The sequence below is a fragment of the Ruditapes philippinarum genome, unplaced genomic scaffold (genome assembly GCF_026571515.1).
Source record: "Ruditapes philippinarum isolate M1 unplaced genomic scaffold, ASM2657151v2 ctg2596_1_1_1_1, whole genome shotgun sequence".
NCBI lineage: Eukaryota > Metazoa > Mollusca > Bivalvia > Venerida > Veneridae > Ruditapes > Ruditapes philippinarum.
Window position 1 is genome coordinate 317,272 of NW_026863536.1, and position 24,860 is coordinate 342,131.

The window sequence follows — 24,860 nt, forward strand, 5'->3', positions numbered from 1 at the left end:
AAATGAATAATTGTACCCGGATATCATTTTTTCTTCGAGATATAAATATATTTTAAAGCAGCACGCTTCGTGATATATGTCGTGTAAAATTGGAAAGTATTGTAAATAAGAAGTCTATAGCCAAGTAAACGAAATCATTGGCTCAAACTAGCCTAAGCTTTGGCAGTTTGCAAAAAAGCGAAAACAAAAATATATTGACGCAGTTTGGAAAAATAGCCATCGATAGCAAAGCAAAAACATGAAAAACGTCTTGCCAATAATCTATTATTATATTTATTTAACCGTTAAAATTTTCTTAAGTGTCATATTTGGAGTTAAAAATGTATACTTATCTGAATGCAAGCTGCTTTAATTTTCAATGCTCTTTAAATGCACAGTTAAAAATCACGAATGTAGTAGATCTGGGTGATCAATTACTACAAACGCATTGACATATGATTAGTCATGAGCAGCATAAATGATAGACCTTTAAACATGAACAGCATAAATGATAGGCCTTTAATCATAAACAGCATAAATGATAGACCTTATGTCATGAACAGCATAAATGATAGGCCTACGTGATTAAGTACTACAAATGTACAGTTATTTATTAACGAATGTCGAAGGCCTTTGTGTTTTATTTCTGCAAATGTACCTGAATGGTTCAATTCATGCAGTATTTCAGATAAAAACATGCAAAATCATTTGAAATTGGTCCCAATTCTTACATGATCATAGAATATAGAATGTCTAAGGATACATGGAAATACATTTCTTGGAAAAGTTAAAACGTTCTAAGTTCTTTGGCTTTTTGCTGTCATATCCGACTTCATGCATGTTTAATTTTTCCATTCACAGAACGGAAAACGTATGTCTATCGTATCTTACTGGCATCTTTACTTATTTTCTTGTTAATGAAAACCATTCTAGAATATCGAACCCTTTCAAACTATCAAAGCATTGATAGCATAGAAACGTTTCAGTATAATTGTTGTTAGTGTACAGATCTATATAATTATTCTATTTCTATGTCCATATTTAAATTCGAATAAAGATTATCTTCTGTTTTTTTTGTCTGTTAAAACATCATTGACTTCGCTCAGTAGTAAGAAATAAGTCGGTCATAACTTTAGTCAGATTTAACATGTAGGAAGAATGAAAACTTTATAGCTTCATGCAAAATTCAAATAAATTATACTACATAGTTTTTTTTTATTCCGCATATAGATATAAACACTTTTAACGTGAATATTGAAGATTGACACTGAAAACGCCATGATATATGTCTGTATTCAATTAAATAATTTCCAGCTACAGATCGAGTTTTCTTTATAATAAAGCTGATCTCTAATTGAAAACATCACATTTTAAACAATACAAAAACTTATCAATGTAACAGACATATAACTAATGTTCAACTTTGTTTCTAATTTTCTCATATAAACACAATTTTAAGATAGTTAATAGCTATAGATCTCAATTTGCGTACTGAAAAATGTGCTATCTAAAAATTATGAACTTTCTATGTTCAGAAGTGTATGATGAAAGAACCAAATGAAATCTCGGGTGAAAAAATGTTTCTTAGTGACTTGTGACATGAAGAAGAGCAGATCGATCCTGTGAGCGCAGAAGAAAAAAAAACACTATGTTTCTCCATCAACCTAAAAACAACCCAACAACGTTTCTTCTTTCTCACATTTTGAAAAATGTATCACCCTTATAGCGGTATTTTTTGTAGTCACGTGCTCTTATGAATTATCAAATCCTTAGCTCTCAGAATACGATACGCAGTGATGAAATAAAACTCCATGAAAAAAACTCCTAAGAATCATAGCATTTTCAGCAAAACACTATATTTGTCGGTGAAATAAATCATTTCTCAATGAGAAATGTTTTCTGGACGGAAACGAAGCACTATTTAAACTCTTGTGAACAATATATGAACATATTCGAGAAAAAAATTTCCTCGATCACCTCCTGTACCGATTTGTCGTTTGCTTGAAGTACTGGCCTGGACGTACATAAACATGCGGTAAGAAACCGAGTACACCTCCTGTCCGAAGACTATGTTAATAAATAATAATTAGACACTTCCATTCCGTCTAGGAATCGTCCTCGTCTTCATGCTTCTTCTTTTCGTGCTCTTTTATCTTAGCTGGGGGTAGGGTTCCTCCAAATGGTGAAAAGGGTCTTGTTTGCGCGTTCTCGGGCTGCCCGGATGGAGCCCGCCACATTTTCTTACTGAAATGAATTCCGTATTTCCCTGAATCTGACACCGCACTGCGCTGGCCATTTGAAACAGCTGTTCCAATTGGCTGATTTGTCATTGTGTCATAGACATGTATTGGTTGAATCGGGTGTCGCGCCCTAATTGGTAGCGATTTCCCGCCAATCGGCTGCTTTCTTGGGGAATTTAGGTCATGTAATGTTTTTCTTATGTCTTTATCATCTTTGGCTGAGGTAAGTTTTACTGCAAATACAGAAAAGATGAAAATGAAGTAAAAACATCAGGAGTTTTATTTTATATATAAAAGTAAGCATATACAGTACAGAAATACTTTAATATAAATGCTGGAAATCTCCTTCACGTTTGAACGCTGACTACATAGCTACTGCAGAATTTCTTTAATTTATTATATTCTTTCTATATGGATCGATATATTGCACAGCATTTACTATACTTATAATTCAGTTGAACAAATTGCTGTCACCTGACTTAAACAGTCAATGAGTGTTTCGTGTTTTATAGCTCTGTTTTAAGTGTAATTTAGCATGTACACACTAAACAGGCCCTTAGTACAAGTGCTCTCAAAACAAAATGAATCAGTTCTTGACTAAATCCAGCTGTTATTGCATATTCAGCACGTATAAGAAATTGTTTAATTTGCTTTTATGTTATGCAACAAAAAACAACCAAACAAAAATTAAATGAAAAAAAAATATATGAAATAACAAAGAAACAAAAAGGTAATATAAATAAATAAATAAATGGAAATGTCGCATTAATGCATTAATTGAATTTGTATTTAGTGTAACATTTGTATCCCTTATTGTTTAATCTTAATTTACGTTCCTAATTTGTTCTAACCACGGTTCAATTTCGAAATTTAAGTAAATATCAAGTTCATCATCATCGTCGCCATCGTCATCGTTATCATCATCATCATCATCGTCATCATTATTGCCCATAATACTTATTTGTTATACATAGAAAAACTTAATAATTTAATTTGAGTACTGTGTGTATGTGAACAACACTGAATTTTCAGAATCAATAAGAGCTTTTTTTTGGTAAACTTTAAGGTTGTTCTGAGGAACTGAGTTTGGATCAAGCAAATACAATAAAATGGAAAATGAATAATTTTTATTTAGAGATAATGTGTTCACTTGTAAACTGAACAGCAATAGTACAATATTTCATAAAGAATAGAACTTCTTTTAAAGTTTCAATCGTTTCTTTTCTTATGATCCTTGAACAATGTTTCTTTTGAAAGAATCAGACGAAATTTAAGAAAGTATCAAGAATAACTGGGTCACTTTGACAAATATATATGTAACGTCAGCCACTGCATGCGTGATACTTGTTGAATACGAGTACACAAAAGGACATTAAAATTAACGTTTGTTTGTTTGTCATGATCACAAAGGAAAAATCTATTGACACTATAGTACAGAACTATTTACCCAGACTGCAATTTTATTATAAACCATTGGTGCTTTCGATTTTTTCCTCCAAATTCTAAAGGTGTAGATCTCTTTAAAGTCGAAACGACATTTTTTTTGAGACTATTTTGTATACAAACAATTGAATTAAATCAGTTTACGTGTATATACAAAAGGTTAGTTTAAGCAATCATTAATTTATATGGATGACACATAGTATATTGTACAGATATATCCCATAAAGCCGCAGAAGTCTTTGCCAACAATCTTTACAAATTATCACATTTTGAGATGACAAAATGTTGGCAAATAATTGCCCCCTCGTATCAGCATTTAAATAAACAATGTTTGATACTATTTAGCCATTTATATATAATCTCCTTTAAATATATTTTGATCATTTCTTGGAGTCCTCCCAAAAACACACTGGAAATATTTATTATGATTAGGTCCATATATAACTGACGTCATTCAGGGTCATAGGTCCTTAAACTGAGTGGAGAAAAAAAGTTAAAATTGACACTGCTCTTTGAATAAGTAAATTGCATAATAACAGGTGCTTAATGAATTTGAAGCAAAAAAAAAACACCACCGTTTATGGAATGTGCAAAATCATTTCAATCGCGATATTAAATAAAACATGATATGCATGCAAAAATCAATTGAAAGATATATTGATTTTTGATTGATTGATAATTGGGTAAACTTAATTGGTTCACAGCAAATATAAATACATGTATATATATTTCTTTAAAGTCAAAACGACATTTTAAATAAATGTCCGTAATAAATTTTTCACTTTCTTATGTGTATATGTATAGCCAAGACCTTCAACCCATATGGGCGACTCTCTCTGGAAGGTTGTATTTGTTGTTGTTGTTTGAATAAAAGAGTTTCCTAGTTCCTAATGTAGCTACGTTTTCATTCACGTGTATCAATGTAATGAACCGCACGGGGGAGGGGCGGGAGCGGTTTCTTTTTAATCCCCATTAGAATAGCTGTTTTGTACTTTACGTTAAAGTAGCGGGGGACGAAACTCATAATCCCTGGATTTTCAACGTCAAACTAATGCACCAATATGATTCTGCAGTATATCTGGACATGATAAAGTGTAGAAAAAGCGACATAGGAAAGACACGCGTTCCACAAACACATAGTGTAACAATAGAAATGCACAAAAGAAAGTATATGCATACAACAAACTCATAATTTGACCTATCTAATCAAGGTCATGCCATCATAAAAAAGATCAAAGGAGAAAAAGCTTAATCTAAACAATCTTAAAAGTTTAATGAGGAGTATGAACTCTATTGTGACCTTGTTTAGTATTTGTATGTATTTGTACGTACATTTCCCCCTTCTTCAAAAGTAATATAGATAAAAAGATACTTTTTTGTACATGAACAGCTTCCAAATAATTTTTATAAAGGATATTTGTATTTTTGACGTAAAAACTGTTCCATTTTGTCTTACGCTACTTTCATAATCTTGATAAAATATATTTTTTAATGTACAGTGGTCTCGATATTTCTTAAAGTAAATATCCTAACATAGCTGGAACCGGAAGTGATTAGCCTTTGCCATTATTTTAGAGTATCCTTGCCATTATTTTAGAGTGTCTTTGCCATTATTTTAGAGTGTCTTTGTCATTATTTTAGAGTATCCTTGCCATTATTTTAGAGTGTCTTTGCCATTATTTTAGAGTGTCTTTGCCATTATTTTAGAGTGTCTTTGCCATTATTTTAGAGTATCCTTGCCATTATTTTAGAGTGTCTTTGCCATTATTTTAGAGTATCCTTGCCATTATTTTAGAGTGTCTTTGCCATTATTTTAGAGTGTCTTTGCCATTATTTTAGAGTGTCTTTGCCATTATTTTAGAGTGTCTTTGCCATTTTTTTAGAGTCAGATCAGAAACCACTTCCGTGCAGTCTTTGAACTTTTATCTTGATATCCCCAGCATTAGGAATGGACAATTCCAATAAAAAATATGAAAACTAGACAGCTGGACAATTCTAGTTAAAAATTCAGCAGGCTAAGTTTTTTTCTCTCTGCTGTATTAAGTACGACTTATATTTTATTGTTTCATAAATTCGGACACATGATAAATTCGGACATCGGTTCTAATCCAAACACACATATCATCCTTTTACCTCACCCACGCTCGTTTCCTAACTAAATATTACATAAGAGTCTGACCTATTCCCGTTATCTTGTTCAACATTTCATTAAAATAGTTTTCCTTTTATACCGACAGCCCTATTTTCTCTTTACATTGAAAGTCGATAGTTTAAATCCCCCCGACTGATCTGTCAACAACTGGCCCTAATCTAACCGCATGTAGTCTGATTCAATAATCTATTCCAAAATTGTGAACCTCCGGATTAGCGGTAATGTGATTATCGACTTTCATAAAGCGGTGTCTAAAATATGTTACGTTTGTGACTGAACTTTTCAGTTTTGAGGGGACTGAATGTTGGTATAAGAAAAACGTCTGAATAGATTGAACTTTATGAAAAATAACACATGTTTATAAACAGCTGCGTCTATTTGAACTTCAAACACGCAACCCGTACTTAATAATCCAAAATCGTTTTGATTAAGAGTTTAAAATTTTGTCTTCTGCAGAGTCCAGAAATTCATCTGAAAGAATTGTGAATATCAAAATGTTTTCATATATTTGTATGTTTACTTATTAAAACTGTCTTTTCCCTGACCATATTATTTTACATGTTGTAATTTGGTAATCGTTAACTATTGTTTGATAAAATTATAAATCAACTGATAATTTATTAAGTTATCGATCTATTGATTATATAGATTAAAACAATGATATGCAACTTTTCATCGATGGCGTCCTGGGTTGACAAAAAGGTCAACCATCCCGCCGAATGTACAATTTAATCACCAAAATTCCTTTAAATCATCGTGTTTACATTCCGGTGGCTGTTTTGGGGGTTAAAATGGCCAGAAACAGTGTTTTGTTTTGATGTCATGACATTTTCTTTCCTACCTATACTGTCTGACGAAAATAGCACTTGTTTCACTCGTTTCGTACATACTATCATATGCAAAACCCTCTAACTGCTGTAACCAAAAGTGATACGTTTTTATTTTGAATAAATTTAAATGTTTATGTCAATTAAAGAAATCCAACAAGCTAAGGGCTAACAGAAGGACTAATTTCAGTTAACGGATTGAATAATATTTATATGTTTAAATTGAAATTCTTACATAGATCTACTGGTACAATCAGACTGATACACATAGAATTTATTTGAATTCGATTTTTTTTTTGCGCAATTCTTATTGCGATTTGAGAAAAAAAGCGTCTAATGGTTAATGGTTAGCACATATGAACATAATATGCTCATCCAAGGGTATAACGTAAGTGAACAGACGAAAATCAAAAGAGGTGTATATCATAGCCTATAATTCCTTTAAATTTTATAATTTACTGCATGGGTATGAACGATAAATAACTCACGTGGCCTAAGGACAACTCTGTAAAAAGGCAGCAGAATTAACTTGCAACGTTCAATTTATAAAAAAGACTGGGGCAGTCTTTTTGTATTTTAGTTAGATTTATATTTTTTCCTAAAAATGTTATAAAATCAACTGTTTCTCAATCACCATTATAACAGCCAAACCTTTGAACTGTATACTCAATTCAGGTCTACTTGACTGTGAAAAAAATGAGCATAATGTCACTTTAACACGTGATACACGTGTGGAACACGTGCTTTTTATATTAGTAAAAAGTAAAAGAAAGGAATCTGATAAATCGTTCAAGTAAAACAAACCTTAGTGGAGTCTTTAAAAGTGCAGCAATTAAAGTGTTGTTTTTTTTTATTTTATTAAATTTTTGCTGAAACTTCTTTTTGACATTTTATTTATTGCCATTGTTATCGTTAAAACGTGACAGATCAAACTTTACATTTTCATGCAGACAATCTTGTATAGAAAAACGTGTTGTAAATTTCGCCAGAGATTTGTTACATGTGACAATTTTCTTTAAATCGCCTTGTAAATGCTTTTTTATGAACTCACAAGTCTTGTCAAATTCGTTGTTTATTATCTTTAAATGAAAAGATCAACCGCAATGGACAAATTTTCTCATGCACATTATCTCAGTCTTAACATTTCTGAGCTAAGTAACAGTGTTGCTGTTTTAATCAGGCATTGCAGACGATGACGACCGTTTATGTTTTTTTTCTCTAACTTAATTGTAAATTGTAATGGTTTTGCTCTGCCTTGAATGAAATTTAGACTGTCGAAAATGATTGCGATAGGATTTGAGTTTAAACTGCTAACATCTTACAGCCATCTGTATAGTGTTGGGCCTGGCCAGACGGCACATGCGTGCGAGCTGACAATGCCCTGTACTGGTGATATTGATAATTTATATTCAATCTGGAAACAGTTATTTAGTTATTTGTGTAGAAGATGATAATTTATAAACAGCATAATTGAGCCGCGTCATGACAAAACCAACGTAATGCGTTTGCGACCAGCATGCATCCATGCTGTTCGCTTACAAACCCTATTACAAGTAGAGAAACTGATAGCGAACAGCATGGATCCTGATAAGACTGCGCGGATGCGCAGGCTGGTCTGGATCCATGCTGGTCGCAAACCCACTATGTTGGTTTTGTCGTGACGCGGCTCATATATTCTATGATATAATAATGCACTAAGTTGTAGTATAACAGTTGTATTCATTAACTTGTGAATTATTTATTGCTACTACTTGTTTAAACATTCAGCGGTAAGTATATCATGGGTAATACGTCATTACTTTTCTTTAAAATTTCGCTTATATTTAACTTTTATATGTTTTACAGGGTTTATTAACCATAATTATCATTTTAAAATGGAAATTCATTTTTCAAAGGACAAAAATTATATTTTTTTCCATGGTAAAACTCATTTGCCATGGCAATTTCATTACGTGATAAATTACCATTTTGCCATGACATTTCCCTTTCTTGTCATGGCACAAATCATCATAATATCATTTTTTGTAATGGCAATACCAACTTTACTATGACAATACCATTTACTATAACAATACCATCTTACTATGACAATACCATTTTACTATAACAATACAAATTCATCATGACAATGCCATTTTTCTATGACAATACCAATTTTTGTCAAAAACAGGAGGCGTTAAGCTGGAATATGAACTAAGGGCATTTCTTTACTGACATAAAAGGTGTCATGTATTTTATTAGTGCAACTCATAATTTTCGAAAATTACTGTTAAGAAAAATAGAGGAAAGGGTTAATGAATGCTATGTATTTAAATTCGCGACGATTCTGTTAAAAATTCAAGCGACAGGCGTACCATGCAATGTTCGTGACCTGAAAACCTTATTTTAAACTGACACTGAAAAAAAGTACAGAAGCTTTGTTTATATTTCTATTTCATAATTAATTTCGTTATGCTAGCAAAATATTGACTCTCATTGTATAAAACATTCCCGTCGAAGCGCTACAAAAGAAATTTCCCTTTTGTTTAATAATTTCATTGTCTAAACACAATTTGCCAATAATGCTGACGCGGCATTATGACTGAGGATATACTCAAATAGGCATTCCATTTGACAACATTGGTTGGGGTAAAAACAAACAGAATGGATTCTCGCATCGACTTTTTTTTAAAAAAAGTTAAATCATTTAGATTCAACATACCACATTAGGTCATGCAAAAATATAAAACATGCAAAAATATTTTGCCTACGCAAGTACATTTTTACATAATTTATATATGTTTGACTTTAAAGTTTGACCGGAAGATTACGGATACTCTTCATTAAAGATGAAATGGAGGTAGAAAGAAAACTGTGCGTAAAAACAAATAGGTCATTGAATATCATTTAAGTTTTAAATCGAAATGTATCAAATGTGTAGGTGTTTTTCTATTTCGTACGATAACAAAATTGAAATGAAATGATTAGAAATACACTCGAAGTCCAAATCACTTATAGCGCACTTTTTAAAAAGAAAACTTGTTCTGGCTTTTTGGCTTTCTGCTATTATATATTTATATCAACTATAGAATTATTAAAAAAAACAACAACAAAGAACATTTGATAGTTTATGCATAGAATTATTTTTTGTATTACGTAACTTCCGACAGTATCTCACCATAGAGATAGTTCGATAAGCGTCTATCTCATCCTGATTTCGGAAGCGGAATTGCTCAACTCTTATCAACGCTTTACAAAAGATAAAAAAAACAAGTTCTTCTTCTAAGGGTGACGACAAATATTAAAATGTTAACGAACTGCTGGTAAATATAATCTTAGATATAAACCAAATAAATTGAGTCAACTGTATAAGTTCATTATAACTATCAAGATAAAGCCTTAAGAGAAATATAGACTAAGTCAACAAACTGTAAGTCAATCGGAAGAATTACAAAATATCAAATACTAAGATTTAATCCATACAATTAAACATGAAGCACGCATGGTTTGAATGTTGTTTCACCTATAAAGACCTTGATCGGTGATTCAAGATTGTGAAAACTTGGCACAAATTCCGTAACATCATATTATCCGTCATTTTGTAAAATTTGATCAGTTGCCATATATATGTTATCTAAATTTGTCCAAATATTTGAGTGGCCATTAAAACTGAGCGTGATGAAAAAATTCTTATTTTGAAGCAATACGTTTTCTCCACGTTTGAGTGCCTTTTTTCCTTTTAAGTGCGAACTTTCTTTGCCAGCGAGTTTTATCAAAGGAAACAACGTCCCTGGTTAATTTCCGCTTCCTAAACATGGAAATGTATGTAATAAGTGCTCTGATTGGCTAAAACCTTTATAGGATACATATCGATGACGTATGTTACTGACGAAATAATTAATTATGGATATGGCGTTTTAATACTTAATTATTAATTATAGTCCCATATTTGTCCTTGAATATCGGTTGAAAATAAATTACAACTATTATATTATTTGGCGTTTTGGAAATAGATATACATACTGTATACATTACCTTTCATGTTTTGTTGTTGTTGTTTTTGTTTTTTTTGTTTTTTTTTGTTTTTTTGCAAGCGATTTATTGAAGCCATGTAGCAAAAGAAACGTGTAATAATTTGTAGACAAATATTTTCCCTTCAAAGAGATTCTGGATAATGCATTGGTTCAGATTAGTGGTGAGTGTTTTAAGCCTTTTATAAAATCTTTTATTGCATTTACTAAAAGAAATATAAATGTATAAAGGATTTGAGGTCTCTGACTTATTTTAGTTTTTTATAACGCTTTTATAAAAACAATGCAGAGGTGTGTGGTATTGACTCATTTCCTTTCCTTCTATAGAAAATTAGTCAACATAAAGTAAAGATAAAATAAATAAACTTTGGCACAAATCCGCAATTTTGCATGTCAATTTATCGTCAATTTGTCATAATTTATCTATCTTTGGTAAGGAACTTTGTATGAAAACCGCGCTTTGTGACCGTTCCTGTTAACAATATGCACCAATTTGACCCACAAACAATGAGTATAAGATATAAATAAGTTCTTCCCTATTTTTTTATATGAAAACTAAATAAATTCCTTAATTTGGGATATAATAAATCCTTATGTCCTTATGAACATCGCTAGAAAGCTTTCATGGCTTAATTTGAAGAGTTTCACAACAAGAAGTTCGTGATTAAGCCATACAATCTTGTATAAATCCTCAAGTTACTTGGAGTGATCAGTAAATATGACATTTTGAGACGTTCGAAAGAATGTACAGGAGGTACTCGTATATTTTGAAAAATGCATTTGTTTTGTTTTGTCGGATCAAACGGCAGTATAATCATATAACTATATTTCAGTACTTTATTATCAAGCAAATAGATAAAAAGCGTTCCTTGATTCTATGCAAGTATTTGTCTGTGTTGCCACAAGTAAACACCAAGCTACCCACATATATCAATTCAAAAAGTGATGGAGCATAAATTACATCAGAAATGGTATTATATTATATTATCATCATATTATCATATCATATACAATGTTATATAATAATATATTATACTACATTATTGTGAAATTAGTTTATATTATGACTCTTTCATGAATTTCAAATTTCTATATACATGTATAACAAAAAAATCGACAAACTCAAAAATCAGAGATACCCCTGCACCAGACCTATACAATGTTTGAAGTTTGAAAGAAAAATCAGCACAAACACTTTACAGGTAAAAATGGTCGCTAGATCTCAATTAGCTAACTAATTAGCGGTCGCTGGTCGCGTTGAGCAAAAGTTTCTTAACACATTAATGATATAGACAGAAAATGATTGGAGAGGGGGCTGGGGAAGATGGAATTATAGTGGGGTGGATCGGATAGCAGTTGGAAGTTTTTATTACTTTAATATGATGAAAAGCAAATTTATGTGACATATTCCATGCACTCTTAGATATCTTAATGTGATTCATATAAAAGGATTTGAAAATTTCCCACACACTTTACCACTTGGTACAATATGACCTGACTATATTTCGGATTGTGCAAACTGGACATAAAGAAAATTTATTAGAGTGTAATAAAGGCCCAGTCCAATAACTTCCTTTATCGACGCTATTCATGTATATTTAGTCCGTCAAGTAAACAAACTTAATTTCAAATGAAGATATTTTAAATATTTGATAAAGGCATTTCAACGAATGAAATGATTGTAGATAACAGAATGTATCCGTATCTAGGTAGTGCTATATAGATATGTTTGTTTACCGTTTTGACAAATACAACAGTGTATATCTAAGAAGTAAATTTTGAGACTACTGTAAATAAAGGCTTAATTAATCGATTGATTGCCCCATTATTCCAAGTTATCAATCATGAAAACTAAGACATCTCAAATAAAGTAATATTTACAAAACATGATTACTACGAAATCAAACATTGGCGAATAAGTGACTTTTTGAACAGACTGTATTTTTGTATAGGCCATAAAACTTTAGGTTTCTTCTTTCACTAGATAATGAGCTGGAAACAACTCTTTCATAATTAAAGACACATATTACCATTACTTCAAAATAAATTGGCTATTTAACATGATATGAAAAGTTGCAATTTTCACCATTCATACAAAAAATCATCAGCTAAGATCCAGAAATAACTCTTAAAATGACTTAAAGGCACATCAAACCAAATATTTTGTCTTCTGAAGAAAAGGGAGCCGGGAAAACGGATTTAGAGCTAATAAGATGTCAACCGCACCACGTGGAGAAAGCTCCTTTTCATGTCAAATTATTGGTCATTCAAATGTAAACAAAGTAGGTTTTTTTTTGTTTATCCATACTAAATGTTACCTCACCTAAACTTTACTAATCTCCAGAAGCAAAAGTCTATTTAAAATGATTACCTTTTCGGAAACTGTAACAGAAACACCAAAAATAGAAATAAATGTTTTTCGAAATAAAAATTGATAGCATTTTCTAGGCTTAAAGGGCCTTTAACAGAATAACACGGACTTTTTTGGAATATAACTAATGACAGTGAAGGGCGGAGCCTAAATAAATATACATAAATTAATCCGCCTAATGTGTTTATTACATATGTTTATTTACATTTAGTGTGTAAAAGCACTCCACTTATGCCATTTTTATTATGTATGTCTTTTAATATAACGAGGCGTGTTCAAATAAAATAACTATTTCTATTTATAGCCTACGAGATACGCCCTTTTTAATATGTACATTTATTTATTTTCAAAAAATAACAACAACCCAACACGTGCGACCGATTTCTTGACGTTTGCATTTTCGTAATCCGTGCAATAAAACCCGACTGACATTTAAAACTTAAGCAGTGAAATAATTTAAAACGCGTTTGTACAAAATTTATTAAACTGAACTTAATTGCATTTTTATGACATGTCACTTTATAGAAATTATTTATAGCCTATCTTAACAAAATGTTTTCTATGAAAGCAGAAACGCGGAGAATAAATAGCAATGAAGGGTCTTGGGCTAGTATTACTTAATATGATAAAGTCAATTTTTTCTCTTAGATTTGATTGAGAGAAAACTTTCGCCTACAAATACCCAGTGGGTTTTGTACGTGATCTGTGTAATTTATCGTCGTTGGATGTACAGCAAACCGGGTATCAAAAGTCAGTTTTGTTTATATAAACATCACATATCTCTACAGTTTAATACTATTTAAATACAGAAGGATAAGAAGTCAGTCCGTATTTATGTCATGCGTTTCGATCAGGGTCTTTAAAAGGCATGTAAGAATGTCAAAATGTATCGTAAGATTGATGATTGATGGAAATGAATTGAAATATACTTAAAACACCGAAATATGAATACATGATTTAATCAAATTAGCATATTTGTTCTCAGGCTCGATTTTTTTTTCTCACGTATCAAAATAAAAACAAGGTTTAAGGACAGGTACTACATGTATATATTGAAATGATCAAAGTACTGAAAGTATTTTATTATTATAATTTCATAGAAACATATAAATATGTTGAAAAAAAATGGGCACTGAATGTCTGAATGTATCTATAGTTTATGTGTTTGATTAATTTCTCGGAAACAGGGGCACAAGTAAATTTCCTGTCATAACGAATATTTATGGCCCTTAAACTACCCTAATATTTCGAGTATAAAGATCTGCCGGAAATTTGGAGCCAAAGTCATCAGAGTTTATAGAATCATTCTGTCAACCCAGGAAGGGTGAGACTTATGCACCATTACAGGCTCAGAACATGCTCAATATCGTTATGTAATCTCCGTTATAATATATTCAAATATATATTGTAAATTTTAATTTTCTACTTGTTCAGAAAAAAATTCCAACTTCTAAAATCCGGGGGAAAAATTCAAAAACCAACTTTTTTTGGGAGCCCCCAAGGTGTTCCCGGGTTTTTAAATTTACACTGTTTTTTATAAAAGGTTAAAAAGGGGGATGACATGGTGAACGCCCTTAAAAACAGACTTTGGAAGAAACCACCCTCTTTCAAAGATATTGTATACCAGATATCAAATTTAAAAGACATCCAATTTAACTACTTGCATTCTTTAAATAAAGGTAAACAACAAATCTTTTTTGTAAACGTTTTTGAGAACATAATTATTTCTGTAAACAAAGCTATAGAAATGGGATAAATTTTGTGAAGATTTCCTATGTATTACAGCACCCTATTAAGCGTACAATACACTACTTTAAACTGTTTTTTGACTTTTTGAATTTCAATAAAAACTTTCACTTCCATAAAAGCAAATAAGATTTGACCGTGAAAGCATTTTGAGTACATGGTAAGTAAAAAAGTAAAGATGATTATTTTTAGAGAAAAGTAGACCAAATAATGTCGGTTATTTGTTGATATACAATGTAAATTATAAGTCTTAAATTTTGTCTCCTTTAATACTTTCACATTTAGTGCATATTATGAGATAAAAATAATAGTTTTTTATTCTTAGTTCCCAGCTTAAAGCAGCATGCCTCCCGATTCATACTAATTTTCATGATTTATCTTTAAAATGTATTAAAAAGTTAAATATTATCAAGTGAACAAATAAAGCAAATGATTCATTTTAAAAGGCACTTAAAATATACGAAAATTGCCAAAATACATGTATGTCAAAATATATAGAAATAGCCCTTACTGCGTTAGTCACGCAGTAGGAATACGGTATTTCTTGAATTGTGAATATTTTCACATTTTTTAAAATCTTAGCGCATTTTCCTCAATGTTGAAATTCTTGAAATATTTTGTCTCACAACGAGGCATGCAGCATCCGAACTTAAGGAATAGGTTTTCAGAATGTGCTTTAAATATTTAGTTTTCAGTTCAAGGATTTAGATCCCAACTTGATTCCTGGAATTCTGCTTAATTTTTTAGGTTAAACTTTATACTAGTTGTTGGCAGTTTGTTGTTTAAGTTTCGCACTGGAATTCTTAATTTTTAACTTTAGATTTAAAAGTAAATTCAAAGCCCATTAAGCTCATTGAGCATCTTAATTTTGGTGTACATTAATAGTACCCAAAAAGTTACTTACTAGCCAATTACCAGAATCATCTTTTTCATCTGTTGTTTTTAATTTTTACAATATGTACAGTTATAGTGAAATAGTACTTTGTATGGGAGTCAAAATACTACTTTATTTACATTTCGCTACTTTTATGACAAATAATTTCCCATTTATTCTACTTTTTTAGGTAACAGAATCTAACATTTCTCTTATATAAACATGATAAAATTAATGTCTTGATCTTTCTAAAGAAGTACAAATTTATTTGTTTCTGGGGCATAATGTGCCTTTAAGGTTTGAAATCTCAATTATAAGTTTTGTTGTTGTTTTATGTAGTCCCTACACCAGCTTTAAGGCCTTATTCATCTTACTAATTTTGTTTCTGATCTAAATGTTCAATTTATATTACACATACGTGCGATTCAGTATCTACAGTAAGGCAAGTACTCGTAAATACGACTCTGTCAATAAAATAGGAATTACGGTAACGTAAATAAAATTTCAAGTCTTTGTAATGTATTGGCATAGTTGAACGCAGAAATGAAGCATAATGTTCGTCCGTCTGTATTTAGTAAGTCTTAATGATAATAATAATGATAACAATAATGATAATAATAAATACATTCGATACATTCTTGTACAAAAGGAAGATATTAAAGAGTATATATGTATCTGAGTTAAGTTATACTCGCCACCGGTTGTCCATATGGGCGAGTACTCCAAAATAATATAAGTCAAGGATAGTGCAAGATACAGATACAAAACGATGCCAAAATTCCAGAAGCTTCACCTAGTTCTTTAGCGTGCTAAGTGTTTAAACAGTCATACACGGGACCTCGATTAAAAGTCTCATTCGAAAGACTGTGGCCAGCCCGGGAATCGAACCCTTAACCGATTGAGCTATGCAGGATGGTTTTTATATTAAAAACTAAATGTAAGCACATTATATGCAATTCGCAAGTAGTTATTCACAAACATGACCCTGAAAAAACAAGTAATTGTATTACATTAAAATTTATTGACGTCGGGAGACACTTTAAAACACTTATCTTGTTGGTTTATTGTAAAAACCGTGTCTTAAGCCAGGTAATGCCTCGCCAGCGATAAATATTTCTTCATAGTTATTAACTACAATGGTAGGAAATCGCCTCTCTTCTTTGCTATAGTTATAAATTATCGAGTTTGTAATTTATAATGCTTTTCAAAAAGCCAGGATAACATACCATAGATTGTTTTGATCCGAGGTAAAATTCAAACCAGGTTAAATCAATAGCGATATGAATTGTTAATAATGACAGTGATTATGATCTTACTATAGAGATCTATAACTTCCAAATTCTTCTCCATTATTCACTGTATATACACGGACAAAAACAAGGCCGTCAAAGCTTTTGAAACTATTAAAGAAGTTTGCACCGCGGAGCTATTTACTCCCTATTTAACTGAAGTTTATCTGGGGGAGTAATCTAAGGGTTTTTTAAACTTGTAAATGTTACAAATGTTTGGCTCAATGTTTTGTTTACATTCCATAAAAATACCTGTTAAACAATATCACTGTTTAAAAACAATGCAATGCACTAGTCATTTGAAATAACGACCCCCAGTCTCTCGAAATAAGCTGGGACTCTGACTTTTGGATTTTTAAATCCCAAGTAAAAGTCCCTCCGTACGGAGACATACAGCTGCTGATTAAACCCTCACTTAAAGTCCCGATACTGTGATTTGGAAACAGTGTAATCCATTTGACTTTCAGACAAAAGCATCGTCCCGGTAGTGCTGAGAAAAATCTCTCTACCCGCTACCCACCGTACTTCTCCTGGATAATGGGCCGTAGACAACATTGACTGGTGCATGCAGTTTATCTGCAGTTAAAATTAAAGACTCTTATTCTTGCCACTGTTTCTTTTTTTTTTAAATATCCAGACTCAAATCAAAAGCAAAAACAATCATCTTTTATCTTAACCTACTATCGAATTTCGTTTCGCAAGACCGTTTCTGTTCTATCTAACTAATTATAAACAGTCTCTTCAATGTTATTGTTACGAGCACTAATGCCCTCAATGTATGTATCAAAAGTTTGAGTTGAATTCAGATACGATTTTTATTTCATAAAAAATAGCAACAAGTCAAAGAAGGGTACCAGTAAAAAATACTATTTGTGCGCTTTGGTGTTTATAATGAATTTGTGTAAAAGAAGACTAATGTATGCACTTCTATATTGGCCAGGCATTAAAAGAAACCTAAATAGAAGTTTATATCATGGATTCACACATATTCCATTCACGATTTAATATCATTTCAAAATATACCTAAAGTTGAGAGTGACCTAAACCAACGATGAAAATGCCCGTGAGGATCATGTTTGAATTAAGGCTCAAATTTAGACCGAACCTTTACATTTTGTGTACTTTTGTGGCACTAATTATGTACATACTTAAATATAGGGTAATATTCACTATGTGTGACCTTGGTTTCCAAACGATTTGTTTTGTTAGGGTAGATTTATGTTGATTTAAAAAATTAAAAGTCTTAAGGCTTTCTTTTACTTTTAATCAATGGCTGTTGATGTTTAGATAACCACAGCAAAGTCATGTTATGATCATTTATGAATTGTATTGTATTTTAACTAAAAATATTTTTGCCATAGCCAACCATATGACATCCAAGATTTTTTCCTGCCCCACAAAATTATTTAATTGTTAATTGTTGTTTACTTACCGTTAGGTCCGAGTCCCAGACTTTTTATGTCCCTTGGATTACGAAACTGCGGTAGGGAGTTGCGCAAAAGCCGTGACCGTGGTGTCATTTCTTGACCACTAGCGTCGTTTTGTTGCAGTTCACTTCCAATAGACGTTCCTAATCGTGGAACATGAACAAACGCTGATGTCGGGCTAAGAATTTCTTGCCGACCACTTGCTTCACAATTAGCGCCATCTTGTGGCGTAGAGTCACTTTTGGCGGCAATGTTATTACTTGCTGATTGCGGAAAAGATTTACCACATACTTCAAGTCCATCAAAGTTATTTTCCACCATACCCTGTCGACTGGTGTGTCGTAAACTGATCATAGACTCACTTACGGACTTCCGGTACTGTATCCTGCCATTTCCCGGTAAAGGTGAATGCGCGGTCCACGCCGACCGCTTCGCATTTTGCTTAGAGCCAACTGAATTATCAAAAGGTAAACTAACACAAGAATTCGTTGTTTCGTTTTTATCGGCACCATTATTGTTTGCTTCACAAGATACACATTGCGTACTATCACTGTCAGCAATAAGTACTTCGTTGTCACTAGTCTGTGTGGTACCTAAAGAATTAGAAGAATTCGAACTTGCACTATTTTCTGCACTTAATGTTTGATCGTCACTATTGTCCCTATCTTGTGATGGCAATTCTTCAGATTCCTCTTCGTTTTCAATATCAGTCTGATTTTCACTGGCATCTTCAGTGTTAGAAGCTAACACATCATCGTCATTTGTGAGCTCAGTCTCGGTTTTAGAGCTTACACTAGCACTCGCACTATGACTGGGTGGGGGTGACCGAGGATCGGCCCGCTCGTCACTACTGTATCCCGAGCTGGACCGGTCCCAAGTCGTGTTGCTTTTTGGGGACGGAGAACGAATACTCCTTTCGATTGATTTTGTCGTTGTTGAATCTGCTGACATTTTGGCTGTCATATTAGCCAGTTCACCAGATGAGCACCATTCTTTAACTTTCAAATTAGTTAATCCAACCGAATCATACAATTTATTTTCGTTAGACAAAAATTCACTAGTTACATTAGTACACTCAGTTTGTGACCGTACCGATTCATTTTCAGTATTTTTCTGTATCTCATTCTCGTTGAAGTCCTTTTTACGACTATCTGATCGCCCGGTCGCTTTACCGTGTAACTGAAAATGTGTCTTTAGCCTATCTACATCGATCAGAAGTTTAGGTATTGTAACTTTGTGTGAAGAATTCTTATTTGCATTTTCACTTTTACAAGATGGATTAAAATCCGCCCGCGAAGAAGTTTCATTGATCACTTCGTCTGCTTTAAATTCAGACCCATTCGTCTGCTGAGAGTTTCTTTTCAGTTTTGGGTTATCGGGTTGAGCCGGTAGAATTCTTTTGGGCTTTATCAGTATTCCTTTGAAAGCGGAGTTTGTATTGGCACCACTCGAAGGTATTGGAAGCTTTCGTTGCGTCGAAGCTGATGTTGACACTGGGTTATCACCCATGATCTAAATCTTCAAAAAGAAGGTCACGGCAGTGTGTTAAAATTTGTGCGATAGTTATAAATTGAATGACATGATCCCGCACTATGTTGATTTATACGACTAAAGTCATTTTAAAAGCTTCTGTCGCACTCGAGAACACTGAAATGTTTATATCCCTGGAATAAAAAATAGAAAAAAAATACAATGTAAAAGAATATAAGCTGAATTAGATTGCACAATATTTTAAAGCCTTTATTGCAGGAAGGAGACGGGAAATCACTATTGCCTATTATAGCTGAATGAAAAATTAATTTAAGCGTAGAAAATTGTTTGAAACTACTTGTAAATAATTGATTACTGCGTAAAATGTAAAAGCCGCATATTAAGTGACATTATGGTAAATTGATCTACAGTATTCCGTCAAAATGGGTTTCTGTTAAAATTGAAATCTGCCAATGCAGTTATGATATAAATACCTTAGGACGTAGATAACTATGTACTTATACCAATTGGGTATGTCATATTAAAATGTTTATAATGCTGAAAGAGTAATAATTTAAAACCGCTTTACAGGTTTTTAAACCCATCGAAGTTCAACCCATTGAAATTATATGAATAATATTTTTTGCTCAAGTGTAATTAGATCTGAATACTAATTCATTCACGAGAAATTGCAAAATTCTATTTTAGATTCTTTGAGGGGGATATTTTCTTCTATATTAGATATCAATATATAAAAACTAACCAACCTGTTCATTAAAATCAATCCTACCAAAAAGCTATTTAGAATAATTGTGATCACTTATTTGAGCATAAACGTTAACTAAAACGTCCTAAAGTTTATTTCGCCCACGCTGCTTTGTCGTTAGAACTCATCTTCTTTTCTGTAAACGGGGTTTTCCTTATTTGCTAAACTTTATTTTAAAATCCATTTAAACCTTCTATAAAGATGTAGTTGTTTATAACATATCTTTATATGAACTTATTCCACACAGCCACGCGTTTAACATAACACAGTAAAATACTTAAACAATTCAAAAATCTTTTTTTTTACATTAAAAAAGATCCCTTCTATATAGATTTACAACTGTAAAGTTGTGGCCAATAAAATGTATATCGGATTAAATCGCGACTAATCATTTTAAAATCAGCTACCTTCGCCAAAATCAGACTTAAATGCCAAAACTACGACAATGTATATTCTGCAATATTATAAATTACCTTTGAATGTCCTAATAAGTTTAAATTATTAATGTTTTAGCGCCACATCATAGCGGTAAATCTTTTCAAGCATGACTTACAACCCAACGTATTGGCACGGTGTCAAATAATTTTAACCCAAGTTTTTTTTTCCTTCAAAAAGGCATTATTGGTTTTTGTATTTGAATTTAAACTACATCAATGACTTCCAATATCATTTTATTGATACGGATTTTAAATCCATAGATATTTTTTGCCAACTGGCCAAAAAATTAATGTTCCTTTAAATTAAAAGGCGCTCATGTGAAGCAAAAATCATCTTCAAATAAGTTCGAAGCGCAGTTTGTAGAGTTTACATTTAAAGATTAGTAATTTGCATGTTCATTGACTTATATAATTCTTTAGATTCTAAAATTCATTTAAGGTTTCAAGACACCGTTCTATTTAATTTCTCTCTTTAATGTCCCGTTCTTTGATCGTTCGTAAAAACATCAGTTCATATAAAACAACCGAACGACAGACTGACCGAAAACTGGTAACAATGTTATATAATGCAGAGCTCAATTCTTTAGTCAAAAATACCCTGTATATTTGAAATAAAGTTAAAATTTCATTATTCCTGTTATGGAACATTTTAAGCAGAGAACATGGAACATTTTAAGAGAGATAGTTATAGACGGGATGATAAATATTTATAGAGGAGATGGGACATTCATAGAAGGCAAGATGGAACATTTATAGAGAATATGATAGAACATTTATAGATGAGAACATGGACCATTTATAGAGGGATGAATGGAACATTTATAGATGAAAACATGGACCATTTATAGAGGGATGAATGGAACATTTATAGATGAGAACATGGACCATTTATAGAGGGATGAATGAAACATTTGTAGGTGAGAACATGGACTATTTATAAAGGAATGAATGGAACATTTATAGATGAGAACATGGACCATTTATAGAGGGATGAATGGAACATTTGTAGGTGAGAACATGGGCTATTTAGAGAGGGAAGGCTGGAACATAATTATATAGATTGAAAGGTGGACCATTTATAAAGTAAAGATGGAACATTTATAAAGGGTATGATGGAACATTTATAGAGGGAAAGAGTAAGATTTATAGAGAAAAGAAAAAGATGGTAAATATAGAGGGAAAGATGGGAAAATAATTTAAGGATCGGTGGAAGATTTTTAGAAGCAAACACGGAATATTCATAGAGAAAATGTAACAATTATTCTCGTTTTTAGAACTGCTCGCCATCGTTTCTAAGAAAAGAACCCATTAAAATATAAACAAGAGGGCGTTTACACCGTTTGTGTTTATAACGAAGAATGAACATGTTCACTGAGGGTGGCCTCTCAATATTTTGTTTCTCTTTATGGTGTCCCGTGTCCCGATTCAATTTAGTTTCTCGGATAGAAGCGTGAAGAGGTTAACTTAAGGTGTCCCGACTCAATTTAGTTTCTCGGATAGAAGCGAGAAAAAGTTAACGTAGTATAAGGTGTCCCGACTCAATTAGTTTCTCCAACAGAAGCGAGAAAAAGTTAACTTAGTATAAGGTGACCTGACTCAGTTTAGTTTCTCGGATAGAAGCCTTAGGGTGTCCCGACTCAATTTAGTTTCTCGGATATAATTGTGAAGGGCTGTTTATTTAAGTAGCGAATATTCAATTTGCCAGAAGCTTGAACGGATGAAAATACGGCACGAATTCAAATGTGTTTTTAGATAGAAATGATTCTGAAGGCATTGATATGAATATCCGAAGATAGCTTCGAAATATTTCCTTTCTTTACAGTATCTTTGTTAAACTTATACTTGTTAAATTCTGAAAAAGTCTTTAAACCGTTAACCTTAAGTGAAGTCATAAAAACCTATTAAATACAAATTGAATATCCATAAACAACCTTTCGTATTATAAGATTTTCTCTTGCCGCTTTTATATTATACTTAAAGATGATTCATAGCTGTCGTTTGAAGACAACCAATTATTAAATTCCTGGTCCGACTTTTTTGTTAGTAACACTCTTTTGATGTACGGACTTTCACAAGCCTTCTAAACATATAATATGATAATTTTACTTTAACTGTCGTAAATAAGAAATTGGCATTTAATAGCTACCTTCTACCTACCTATGAATTTAATTTTAATCAATTGAAAATTTGACAACCTGAAATTGAAACCGTTGTTAAACTACATCCTCGTAATTTAAGATACACAATTCAGAACAGAAAACACTTTGTATTCCATGACGTTTTATATCTACCTGTTTAAATCCACACATTTACCATTATGAAGCCCTTTGATTTCAATATGATCAGCATAATTTAAAACTAGCCGCGGTATAAACAAATCCATTTATAAAATAACCGTTTCACTTAAACGCTTTTATGCTTAAATTAATTGTTTTTACCTCGCTCCTGCCTATATATTGACTCGTCTGTCATTCCAGCGTTTCTCTTATAAAACATAGAATGAATTTCAAAAACTAGAGTCGATCAATATAGCATATAGATAAAGCTTCATGAATTTAAAATTGCTGTTCAATATTTACCAATCCCGGCTATTTATACAAGTTTTATGTAGTGGAAATGGTCGAAATGTTTCGTATTTACCGAGTCAATAAATGACAATTTCCGATTACATGACACTATTATTATTTTGGACATTATAATTCGACGTGGCTTAATTTTGTATTTAAACATAATTCGAGAGTTAAATTATTTTACAGGCTCACGGGGACACTTATGTTTGTTTGTTTTTTTTATTTTGATACTAGTGCAACAATTAATAGTCATAAATTCCTTAATAATTCGACAGAATATAAGATTGAACGTAAAACGATGTTAATGAATTTTGCGGACATATTACATTTTTTTTTCTTTTCTTCTGTTTTAACTACTACATGTACGAGTATGTACGACATATTGAATGCTTTATGCAATGTTTTTATACGCCGATCGCCATTGTTTTTAAAGTAAACAGAATAAAAAAACTTATTGGAAACCATTCTTTGATGTTCACAATGTTTACAAATTAAGTGCATTTCCACGTTTTAAGGGCATAACTCTACCACGTATAACAGTGTTTGTATTAAGTGCATATTCCGAAAGGTTTAATTCAAGTTGTTTGTACTAATGGCAAGCAAAGATAATTCCTTGTCAAATATTTAATGTTTTAGACAAAAAAGTATAATGTAAAATCATGATAAGGTAGTAAAGGTTATGTGCTCAAAGGGTCAAATACGTTCCTTTCCTTTCATTTTACAAAAAAAATGTTAACAGTAAATCCAAAGTATGCCGAAAAAAACCCTTATCAATAGGAACGACAACTCAGTAAAGATAATATAAGAACGGAACAGCAGTAACGTGACGTAATTGTTATAAAAGTTGTGGTCCGACAAGAGCAACCAGGAGAATTTGACCGAATTGTCGAAAATAATCCATGAAATGAAACCATGAAATTTCTTTTAAACAAGTGTTGAAATTTATACTTTATTCAAAAAGAGGCTGAAATCAGACAATATATAATTCATTATGTTCCTGGACATTGGTTTTATGACAAAGAACTTACGGTCTACTTGTGAACACGACTATCTGGATTATACAGATAGAACACTATATCTAAACAAGTAAAATGGTAAAACTATTTTTAACATTATTTGGGGGGGGGGGGGGATAAAATAAACGTTTGTATCAAGAATATAGTTGACAATAATCGATCAATATAGAAGAAGGTCTTTGAAAACTGGTGACCGTTGAAGACCGGAGAAGGTCGAACATAAAACGATTATTTCTTTTTAAG

At 32.0% G+C, this 24,860-nt stretch overlaps 1 protein-coding gene across 3 annotated transcripts; it reads right to left on the reverse strand.

The window, feature by feature from the left end:
* Positions 1 to 627: 627 nt before the first annotated feature.
* LOC132722377 (dentin sialophosphoprotein-like) lies at positions 628 to 23,764 on the reverse strand. 3 transcript variants are annotated; one of them, XM_060706871.1, is made up of 3 exons: positions 23,470 to 23,764; positions 18,364 to 20,022; positions 628 to 2,452 (listed from the first exon to the last, which is right to left on the reverse strand). In XM_060706871.1, exons 2-3 carry the CDS (start codon positions 19,865 to 19,867, stop codon positions 2,085 to 2,087), a joined length of 1,872 nt encoding a protein of 623 aa, XP_060562854.1. In that variant the 5' UTR covers positions 19,868 to 20,022; positions 23,470 to 23,764; the 3' UTR covers positions 628 to 2,084. The 3 variants fall into 3 exon arrangements, with proteins under 3 accessions (XP_060562854.1, XP_060562856.1, XP_060562855.1); XM_060706873.1 differs by lacking the exon at positions 23,470 to 23,764 and adding an exon at positions 23,323 to 23,463; XM_060706872.1 differs by lacking the exon at positions 23,470 to 23,764 and adding an exon at positions 20,596 to 21,101.
* Between the last annotated feature and the right edge of the window lie 1,096 nt (positions 23,765 to 24,860).